The sequence below is a fragment of the Chrysochloris asiatica genome, unplaced genomic scaffold, assembly GCF_000296735.1.
Source record: "Chrysochloris asiatica unplaced genomic scaffold, ChrAsi1.0 scaffold00037, whole genome shotgun sequence".
In the NCBI taxonomy this organism is placed as follows: domain Eukaryota; kingdom Metazoa; phylum Chordata; class Mammalia; order Afrosoricida; family Chrysochloridae; genus Chrysochloris; species Chrysochloris asiatica.
Genome location: NW_006408555.1, coordinates 8,297,471 through 8,309,573, shown reverse-complemented (window position 1 = coordinate 8,309,573; position 12,103 = coordinate 8,297,471). Strand labels below are relative to the sequence as shown.

Sequence of the window (12,103 nt, the reverse complement as noted above, 5' to 3'; positions counted from 1 at the left end):
TCTGTGGCTCTGCCAGGCGTCTGAGGCAGTTCTGATCCTTCCACCGCGTGGTCTCACCCAAGATGGCGGCTCCTGGAGCAGCCGAGCGTCCCGGACTAGAAAGCAATGGATTTCTTGCTTCTGCCACAAATTCCCGCAGCTGTGCACCTTCCAACCTTGTAAATATTCCTTTATATGTGCTGGGACCAGCCCCTGAGCCTGCTTGGTCGGGCATTCTGTGTTGTTGTTGGCGGAGCTCCTTTACTGCACTTCCACCCGATGCGCCATCTTCTTTGTTCTTCCCCACCCCCCATTTTTAATAACTCTCTTTAAAACCGAAGCGAACCCCTTGGCAGCGAGCCGACTGTGACTTGCAGTGACCCGACAGACCAGAGGAGAGCTGTGCCACAGGGTTTCCAAGACAGTGAATGTTTACAGAAGATGACTAGGAAGGACACTGTCCCCCTGCCCCTCACACTGCTGACTTCGTAGGTCGCAGCTGAGTGCTTTAAACTGCGCCGCCCATGAGCTGAGGACCTCCTTCACTGGATGTGCTATTTTGTCAGATATACATTCAGAGGCAGTGCTGTAGCTACTGCCTGTCTTGGCACCACTCCCCAGTCTGTGCGCTGCAGGCTGCAGAACACTGCTGCACAAAGGGGCTGCTGAGGGGGTCAAAGCTCAACAGATCCTGGGTTCAAGAAGGCCCGCCTGCCCCAGGTGCTCACTCCCAGAGTCCCACAGCTGACCCAGGCCAGAGCTCATCATTAAACAGAGTTGCCAGATATATGGTAACATTTGGCTTACTTATACTAAGACTATTACATTGTTTATCTGATATTCAAATTTAAATGGCCAGTGTGTCTTTTCAACTGATACATCTAACAAATGTATCTTAGCTCTGGTAGAGTAGTGGTTATGAGCCAGGCTGCTAATCTCATGGTCAACAGTTCAAAACTACCAGCTGTTCCACTTTAGAAAGATGAGGCTTTCTGCTCCTGAAAGGCTCACAGCCTTGGAAACCCAATGCAGGGTTTCCTACTAGCATTCATTCAATGAGCTCATCAACATCACGGAGTCCTGGTGCAGCACTGTGGAATAATGCACTGGATTGCAAGGTCAGTTGGAACCACAGGGTCTGTGGTGCAAACTCACCAGCCGCTCCTTGGAAATCCTGCAGAGGATCGCCATGGGTCAGAACTGACTCAACGGCACTTAACAACAACAATGGTACTGTTCCTCAGGGCTTCAAACTAATTCAAATGGGTTCCATCGTGGCTGGTACAGTGAAATCAGAACAGACCTAAATTTGTAAAATGTGGGTGTACTGGAATGGGAAAAATGATGAGTCAAAGACCTAGAGAAGGAGACTGAGAAGGGCGCAGTGAACCTGATGCAGGAGACTGCATTAAAGCCAGGACTGTATATCAGGGCGCACATTCGGAGCAGCATGGTAGGTGGCCATCTTTAAACAGGGCACCATTGTTTCTAGCGGTCCAGATCATGAGATTTGGTTGCTATGCAATATGCACATTACCCTTGTTTTCTAAGACAAGAGTTTAAATTTCGAGCATATCACTGACCCATGTTTCCTGTACTGAATACTCTCCCAATATACCCGCATTTTACAAACTTGAGTCTGTTTCACTTTTGCTCCATCAGCCATGACTGAACTGAGATGAATCATTTCAAAGTCCTGCTGTTGGTGTTATGAGTTTAAGTGTCCCAACACTGAATCAACAGAGGAGGAAACTGAGGCTCAAAAAGACGAGGCTGCTCAGCACATTTTTAGGGCAGTGAAACTATTCTGCATAATACTGTAATAGTAGACACATGACATTAAACAGCTGCCAAACGCTGTACTTTATAACACAAAGAGAGAACCTATGTACAGTATGTAAATTAGACTAAACCGTCCAGTACATAATGGGTCAATACTGGACCCCTCATTATAACCAATGTAACACCAGCATGCAGGATGCTTGTGGACGAAACAGGATGACAGTAGGGAGCGGGGGGCAAGGGGGCACAGTCTATAGGACATATGGTAAGATAGGGGCACAAGCACATGCACTACACGGACCTTCTATAACAGAAATACACGTGGCCAAATAAAACAGAAAGAAATTAAAATCCTGGACCTTGAACTTCAAAAGAAAGGTGAGAGAAGTGGATTTGATTTAGTGCTTGCTGGGAGGAGTAGCGACAGCAAGAAAGGGACACTGACTGATGAACAGCCAACCAGATGTGGCATGATCATCTTGAACCTTGTGAGCAGCTTTGGAAACAGAAGGTGGCCTGGCAGAGCAAAGTCACAAAGGCGACTGGAAAGGGACAATTCCTTCTCTGTTCCCACACTTTCCTGGTGACCAGAGGTGTGGCCAGCTCATACTCATACCTACCTACACCCAACATAGTCGCCTGCTCTCCAGGAGTTCGTAGTCATGATTGGGAGCCACACCAGTGTGAGGCGCGGGCTGGCTAGGCCACTTTAGTGCCTGGATTCAGGTAGACTCAGCTTAGGACCCACAGAACCCACAGAGCCAGCAGACCAGAATTTAACCAGTCACCCTGCCCCCAGCTGCCCTGTGATCCTAAGAGTCACTGAAAATAACTCCATCAAAGACCTCCACACACTTCTTCTGGGTTGAGTGCCTTTACCACAGATAACATAGAGGCCAACAGGAACTCCATCTAGGGCCAGGAACTCTGCTGCTACAGCCCTCCCACACCCACCTCGAGAAACCATTGGTTTGCAGGAGCCCCCCAGAATTTTCTCTTCTTCGGTTCCAAAAGCTGAGGTTTTTTTGTTTCTGTTTTGGGATTTGGTTTTTCCTTTTGTCATTTCATTGTTTTTGTTTATTGACTCTGTCCTCCTCCTTGATCTCTTTTCATACGCTTGAATTTTATCTTTTCTATCTCTACTTTTGTTTTTCCTCCTTTTATTCTCTCTCATTTCCTCTTTTCTTCTTTTCCCCCCTTTTGTTCTTTCTCTACTACTCTCTTTCTCCTTTCATCTTCCCTCTCCCTGGTTTTTCTAAGGGTTATTTTTATTTCTTCGCTTTATTTTCTCTTCTAGAGCTCCATTTTCCTGTCCTTCTTTTCTCTTTATAGTTATTATATTCTTTTTTTCAGGTCCCTGGGGGAAAAAGGATTTCTCTTCTTTTGGACACAATAGGAGACAGTCACCATGCCCACACAGCCCAGCCACACCATACCCTCTGCAGCTCCACCTGCTGAGCAAGAGCCAATACCAGCTCCTACACCACCTGATGAACGACAGACAGCAGCCAACACCAGCCAAACCCACCTGAAACTGAGGTGCATGACTGTTCAATAGACAAAAGATCACATGCCTCCATTCTCTACCTACATCCACAGGAGACGATTGGGGAGTGTCAAAAATCACATCAACAAAGAATCATCAATGTCCCAAATATGAAAACATCACAATGTCCCAGAGATAACAGAAAAGTCTAGCTCACATGAAGAAACAAGAGAGAATGGTATAAACTAATGACCAAGGTAGAGATCTAAAAACTGTTTATGAGGAAGAAAATGTAATGGAACAAACTGAAAAAAATATTGAAAAGAATGATATTTAGGTACCAACATAAGATTGACTGAAAGACTGAGAAACGTAAGAACACAGAAAAAACTTAAGCAGAATTCAGGAAAACACTAACACACAGACAAAATAAATGCAAATTCTGAACCAATATGAAACCTGCAAATTAGAAATCCAGGAGATTAATACTAAGATTTCAGAAATGGACAATACATTGGAAGGGCAAAGGAGCAGATTTGATTCAATGGAAGCCTGAACTAGTGAGCTTGAAGACAAATCTCTCAATACTTGGATGCTAGAAGAACACTTAAGAAAAAAGAAGTGAAAAATCCAAAGAAAGCCTAAGAGTTATATGGGACACCCTGAAGAGTAATAATTTACAGATGAGTGAAATTTGAGAATAGGAAAAGACAATAAAAAGTACAGAGAAAACTGTTGAAGAATTGTTGGAAGAAAAATTCCCTAACATCATGAAAGATGAGAAGATAAACATACAAAAAGCTGAATGAACCCCAAACAGGATAGAATCCCCCCAAAAAATCACCAAGACATATGATAATCTACCTTTCCAAAACCAGAGAATCCTGAAAGCAGCTTGGGAAAAAGGAAGAGTTCCCTATAAAGGAGAACCTATAACACTAAGTTCTGATTTCTTAGCAGAATGGCAACTTAAAATGAGCAGAAGTTGCTATTTTTATCCCTGATAAAATACACGTTAAGGCAAAAAAGCATAAGAGACAAAGGAGGACATTATATTATGATTATATCCTGATGTGAAGCTCAGGATAATGCACTGGACCACAAGATTTAGCAGTTCAAACCCACCAGCTGCTCCTCTGAAATCCTATACAGGGTCACTATGAGTTGGAACCGACTTGACAGCACTTAAAAACAATATCATGATTAAGAGTCAATTAATTGAGCAACAGGATCAACCATTAATACTCATGGAAGCAGCAGTCAAGAAATTAAACAACATATTGCATTTGGCAAATCTGCTGCACGAGACCTCTTTAAAGTGTTCAAGAGCAAAGATGTCAGTTTGAAGACTGAAGAAGAGTGTTTGACCCAAGCCATGGTATTTTTAATAACCTCATATACATGTGAAAGTTGGAAAGTGAATAAGGAAGACCACAGAAGAATTAATTGATGCATTTGAGTTATGGTGTTAAGAGTATAATATTAAAAGTACCATGGGGTGCCAAAAGAACAAACAGATCTGTATTAGAAGAAAGAAGTACAGCCAGCCAGAATGCTCCTTAGAAGCCAGGAAGGCAAGACGTCATCTTTCATCCTTTGGACATATTATTAAGTGGGACCACTGAAGAAGAACATCATACTTGGTAAAGTTGAGGGTCAGAGAAAAGGAGGATTGGCACAGGGGCAGCAGCAATGAGTTCAAGCATAGCAATGACTATTGAGGCTGGGACAGGAAAGGGCAGTGTTTTCGTTCTGTTGTGCATAATGTCGCTATGAGTTGGTACTAACTCAACAGCACCTGGCAACAATAATAATACCTCCAACTGGAGAACCTCAAAATACATAAATTAAACTCTAATAGAACTGAAGAAAGAAACAGACAACGCTACAATAAGATTTTAATACACCACTCTTGATGAAGGACAGAACAACTAGAAAGAAACTCAACAAAAGCACAGAAGAACTAAACAACACAATCAATCAACTTGATCTCATAATCATATACACAGCACTCAACCCAACAACGGCAAAATATACATTCTTTTCCACTGCACATGGATAGACCATATGTTAGACCACAAAGGCTATGGATCTCAACAAATTTTAAACATTAAAATACTACAAAGCATCTTTTCTGATCACAGTGCTATAAAATTAGAAATCGACAACAGAAAGATCAAGGGAAAAAAATCAAATACATGTAAACTGAATAACATCCTGCCTAAAAAATACTGGGTAATAGATTAAATATAACATGAAATAATCAAATTCCTTGAGTCAAATGAGAAGCAAAGCACAATTTTTACCAAAACCTTAGGGACACAGCAAAAGCAGTGCTCAGAGGGCAATTTATAGCAATAATGTATGCATCTATAAAGAAGAAAGAACCAAGATCAACACCTTAACCAAACACCTCCAACAATTAGAAAAACAGCACCAAAGTAAGCTTACTGGCTCCAGAAGGAAAGAAATAATAAAGATTACAGCAGAAATAAATGAATCAATTTTTTTTTTTTAAATAGAAAGACTAAACAAGACGTTGGTTCTTTGAAGGGATTAATAAAATCGACAAATCATTGGCAAATCTAGCAAAATACAAATGATACAAATAAGAAATGAAATGACAACAAAAACAATGGAAATAAAAGGGCAGTAATACTTTAATTTGAAAATCTAGAAGAAATGGACAAATTTCTAGAAAAACACACAGCCTACCTTATTCACACAAGCTGAAGTAGAAAACTTAACATTCAGAGAAGAGTTGACACCAGTTTTATTCAAACTTCCAGAATATAGAAAATTATGGAAAACTCCTGAATTCATTTCATGAAGCAAGCATAACTCTTACGCCAAAACCAGCCAACGACATCACTAAGAAACAAAATGAAAAACCAGTATCCCTTATGAACATGGATGCAAAAATTCTCAAGAAAATCCAAACAAATAGAATTCAAATATATATATACATCATGACCAAGTAGGATTCATACTAGGTATGCAGAGATATTTCAATATTACAAAAACAAACACAAAATCTACAACATCAATAAAACAAAGGGAAAAAAAATAGCACAATCATATCAGTTGACGCAGAAAAGGCATTTGACATACTCATTCCTGATAAACACAGTCAACAAAACAGGAAGAATAGGGAAATTCCTCAACATAATTAAAGACATATATACAAAATCAGCAGCCAACATCACTTTCTTTCAACTGTGAGAAACTGAAGTCATTCCCCTTGCAAACAGGAACCAGACAAGGATGCCATGTATCACAGCTCCTATTCAATATTGTGCTGGAAGTCTTAGCCAGAGCTATAAAGCAAGAAAGGGAGATTAAAAGCACCAAAATTGGCAAAGAAGTAAAACTCTGTTTGCAGACAGTATAATCCTGTATTTAGAGAAACCCAAAGAAAATTATTGGAACCCAGTGACAGATTCAACAATGTGGCAGGGTATAAGATAACATACAAAACTTGTTGGCTTCCTTTATACTAACAAAGAGAGCTCTGAAAGGGCAATCAGGAAAACAATACCATTTAAAGAGCTGCCTAAAAGATTAAATACTTGGAAAGAAATCTAATCAGAGAAACAAAAGATCCATACAAAGAAAGTTATAAAATGCTATTAGAAAAAAAACAAAAAAGACCTGTAGAAATGGGGAGATATACCTTGCTCACTGATAGGAAGACTTAACACTATGAAAATGTTAACACTATCCAAAGCAATCTATAGATACAATGCTATTGCAATCAAAATTCAAACATCATAGAGATGGAAAAACTAATAACTAACTTTATATGGAAAGAGACCCCAGACAAACAAAACATTATTAAAAAAGAACAAAGTAGGAGGCCTCTTACTTCCTGAACTCAAATCCTCCTACATAGCCACAGTGCTGTGTACTGGTACGACGAAAGGCACAGAGATCAATAGAATAGAATTAAGAACCCAGAAGCAAATCCATCTACCTATAGTCAGTTGATCTTCAATAATGGGCCAAAATGCTTTAAATGGGGGAAGAGATAGTTTCTTCAACAAATGGTGCTGGCAAAATTGGAAATCCATTTGCAGAAAAAGGAAACAGTTCCCATATCTCACACCATACACAAAAATGAACTCACTGTGGGTTAAAGACCAAATGTAAAACCTAGAACTGAACAGATCATCAATGAAAACATAGGGACAAACTTAGGGGCTCGGTTACATGGCATAAATGCACTATGAAACATAACTAGAAACACACAAACAGAAGACAAAATAGATGACTGGGGCCTCCTAAAAATTAGACACTTAAGGGCATCAAAGGATTTCACCAGAAGAATAAAAAGAGAACCCACAAATTGAGAAAAAGGTTTTGGCAATGACTTATCAAACAAAGGATTACTCTCTAAAATTTATACAACACTTCAAGAAGAAGACAAATAATCCCATTTTTAAAATGGGCAGAAGACATGAACACACATGAACAAACATACGAAGCAACGTTCATGATCATCAGTCATTGTTGTTGTTAAGTGCCATAGAGTTGGTTCTGATTTACACTTATAGTGACCCTGGATACAGTTTCCAAGGAGCACCTGGTGACTTTGAACTTGTAGAACCAAAGAGAGAATAATCCATTTTGTATAAAAGCTTTAGCGCGTCCTCTAGCTCCAAGAAAATGATATATGTATAAATAGCCAGGCAGCTCAAGGCCAGATGCCAGATGTTTTCCTTTGCCCTAGCCTAAGAACAAAGATCATCAGTCCTGACCAATTAAACTGTAACATCTCATAGTTTGCCAATTGTTAACCAATCCAAAAATTGTAAAGCTGAGAAACCCGAGCTTGTCTGAAAACTCTATAAAAACCCCGCAGAGGGTTCGGGGCTCTATCCCTGATCCGCTGCATCGGATGCAGGTGGAGTCCAAGCATGAGCTTGAATAAACAACCCTTGTGCACTTGCATCGGTGTCGGATCCTTGGTGGTCTTTGGGGACCCTGAATTCTGGGCATAACAAACTGCTGACGGAAGCAAATGAAAACAATGAGATACCATCTTTGTTATTGTTAATTACCATCGAGTTGGTTCTGACTCATAGCAGACTATATAGAGCTTCCGAAGGGTGACTGATGAGTCTGAACCACGTACCTTGAAGTTCAAAGTGACCTTGTGGGTCCAGTGCTTAACCAACAGCACCATGCCAGGAGACAGCATCTTACTCCAGCATTAACAGCAATGTTAAAAAAAAAAACCCAGAAAACAATAAATGCTGGTGAGGGACTGCAACCCTCCTTACACAGCGGGGGAAATTGTAAATGGTGCAACCACTGCAGAAAATGGTACGGTGCTGTCTCAAAAAGTTGGAAACAGAAATACCACATGACCCAGCAATCCCTCTACTTGGCATAAATCAAGAAATAACAGCTGTTACATGAATAGGTATAAATCCACTCACGTTCACTGCAGCATTATTAACAACTGCAAAAAGATGGAGACAGTCTAAGTGCCCATCAACAGAAGAATGGTTAAACAAACTTTGGTACGTAGACACAGCAGAATATTATGCAACGCTGAAGAATAAAGAAGATCTGTAGAACAACTTACAATATGGATGAACCTGGAAGACATCATGGTGAATGAAACTGGAGGACAAATACGGCACGACACCACTGTTGCAAACAGTTAAGATGACATTTTCTTGCTAAATGAGACGTTCCATGAAGGCTACAAGCTGGGAGAGGGGGACAGGGGAGGCGAAACTTGAAGTGACGGGGTAAATACTGTTAACTGATGGTGTCGGGAGTGGACTGCAATCGCTGCAATCATACGAAGTGTATAATGGAAGAATCTGGAACTGGATAATCTGTTCTGTAAACCTTCACTCATTTCATAATAAAAAAGTTAAAAAAAAAAAAAATCAGGTCTGGAAGAATTCATGCAAAAAGTCCATGGTGAAAAAAAGAAATTCTTTCAATCAAGAAAGCATCTGTCTCTGCATGTGCACAAATCACCTCGGCACCTCATACATGTCCTGGCTTTGCAGATGCTGTATTTATTTAAAATGTTCAGTTTCTCGTCACAGATCTTTTTTTTTTTTTCTTTTCATTATTCTTAAGTGTTAACAAGAAACATTTGACAAAGTCTAATGAGTGGTTGGCAGGAAATCAGAAACTGTGTCCTTCTCACTGCACGTCATGGGCAGGTACAGTCCATCTCTAACTAACTTGCAGATGAAGAAACTAAGGGAAATGAACTCTCTCCCCAGAATGTGCTTAAGTGCTGTGGAATCGGTTCCAACTCATAGAGACTCTGAGTAGGGTTTCAGAGGCTCTGAATCCTTGTGGGAACAGAAAGCCTCAAGTTTCTTCCATGGAATGGCTGATGAACTGCCAAACTTGTGCTTATCCTTCAGAACCAATGTGCTCCTCAGCTACTGGTAAGTGGCAGATCTGGATCTGAATCTGGTTCTTTCCCCCAAAAGCCTCACTGACACCTTGGATACAATCTAATACACACACACACACACACACACACACACACACACAAACACACATAATTTTCTTTCATCAGATGCTAGGAGCAACTCCTTCACTGTGACAACCAAAAATAGCTTCAGACATTGCCAAATGTCACTTGGGAACCACTGGACTAGACCAAGATTCCCCTCAGTTCTAGAATGTGGATTCTACCACTGACTCCAAGACGATTTTAAGGATATTCATAAAGGTTCTGAGTAGAGCCACTAGCATAGAAATCTCGGGCCTTTCTGAGCTCGGAGGTTAAAGAGCTCAGGTTCTGAGGCCCAGAAGACCCAGATTCAAACCCTGCTTCATCCACTTACTGGCTGTGATTGTTACTGTTAAGTGCTGTCGAGTCAGTTCCGAATCACAGCAACCCTGCATAGGGTTTCCAAGGAGCAGCTAGTGGGTTTGAACTGCTGACCTTATATTTTGCAGCCCAGTGCTGATCCTACAGTACCACACCAGGAGTTCAACTGGTTGTGATCGCTGGCACATTATTTCACTCGTGGGTACCCCAACTTCCTCATCTAAAAAGTGAGGTTACTAATCATGACTATTTCACAGGGGTTGCTGCTGTTGTCAGTTCTGAGGCTTATCAATCCTGTACAGGGTTTCTGAAGAGCAGCCGGTGGGTTTGAAGCACCAACCTTGTGGTCAGCAGTCCAGTGCTTATCCTACAGAGCCATACCAGGGTTCCCTTTACAGAGCTACTGTGGGGTTAAATGAACTAACTTATGTGAAACACTGAGCACCATACTTGTAAAATACCAAGTGCCCCGGGGGAGGAACTGCTATGCTATCATCTTCACCATCAGTATTTCACCTCTGTTCCCAGGATTGGACCATCTCATTGTTGAAATGGCTGGCTGGTCTGAAGTTTAGGGAAATGTGTGAACTCCCAAGCCCATGGACACTGACCTAGCCACTGGGGCCTAGAGCTGAGAGTGAAGCAGCCAGCTGTTCTGAAATGTGGGGAGGCGTGCGAGAACTCTCAAACTTGCAGACTGTACCCATTTGACCTAGCTTGAATGCCAACTGACCAGAAGTCAACTAGATGAAGAAAAAGAACTGTGATACTGTGGGCAAGTGTCAACTGCTACAATTTGATAGACTGGACCTTTGTTTATGGATGAAATGAAAGGATTCTTCATTTCAAGGACCAAGCTTGTTTCCTCAGTACACTGGGTTGATAGACATTGGCAATCAAAAATAGGGGCTATAAAGGCACAAAGCAGCTGGCTTACAGGCTTTCCTGAGTGTGCTTCGTTTCAGGATGAAGGGGATAAGGTAGGATCCCCACTGACTAATTTTCCTCTTGTCTAGATGGGCCTAGTGAAAGCGGGTGGGGGATGAAGGTGACAGGAGTTTATGATTCAGTTATTATAAGTGTCATCAGGATTCATCGCGATTGTCACAATTGTAATTGTAGAAGATGTGGAACTAAAAGAGGGGAGTAGTTACTGTTTCATTTCAGGAATAGAGGATACCAGAACCGTCAAGAGGGAAGAGCATGAGTGGAACGTGAGATCCTATCCAAAAAAGCAGCGGCAACAGAGACAGTGGCAGAAACTATGGAAAACCGAGAGACAGCAGCTGAGGGCGCTAGGCCTAAGGGTGGGGAAAGGCTTTGTGCCTTTCAACAGGTGGCTAACTTGCAAAATGTGCCCTTTGGGCATTTAAATGAATACACAGTTTTTGTTTTGTAAAAAAAAAAGATCTCACTGTTTGTTTCAGTGACAGTAACTATTTTTGACAAGAGGTTTGCATCAAAACACCCATGCTCATGAGATTTAACACAAGGAGATACTCACTGCTTCTTCCCATCCAGTTCTGATGACAAAATCATTGGCGTTTTTGTCTTTTTCCAGTGTAATGTCACTGATATTCAGAAGACAGCAAACATGGTTCCTTTCACTTCTTTCATCTGGACAAGGGGAGCTCAGTTCCGCTTCTTCTGTGTTCTGACTCTCAGTCTTCTTTGCTAAATTAGTTTCATTTTTCTGACACAGATCCATTACTGTAATTGATTATTAAAGTGTCTAACATCTTCTGCCTACAGTTCAAAACACAGAGATTAGCTCTTAGTATTAATATTTTTTAAAAAGCAATTTATTAACTCAGGTGAAATATCTCCAAGACACATTCAGGAATAGACTGAAGCTGGTGGAGCACGTGGTCCAAGTAAAATCAGTAAGTACACTCATCCCACACCATCACCCCTATGTGCCCATCCCAAAATAAGCTGTTGTTGTTGTTAAGTGCCGTCGAGTCGGTTCCGACCCATAGCGACCCTGTACAGGGTTTCCGAGGGTGTAAATCTTTACGGGAGCAGAAAGACTCATCTTTCTC

General features: G+C 41.2%; 1 protein-coding gene across 1 annotated transcript in view; it reads right to left on the bottom strand.

Annotated features, from left to right (window-relative positions):
- The window catches only part of LOC102838805 (chromosome unknown open reading frame, human C16orf46), a 16,005-nt gene extending 4,236 nt beyond the window's left edge, over nt 1-11,769 (bottom strand). Inside the window, exon 1 of the mRNA XM_006860299.1 lies at nt 11,566-11,769. Coding sequence (XP_006860361.1) covers nt 11,566-11,769 — 204 coding nt within the window. The remainder of the gene's footprint in view (nt 1-11,565) is intronic.
- Nucleotides 11,770-12,103: the final 334 nt, after the last annotated feature.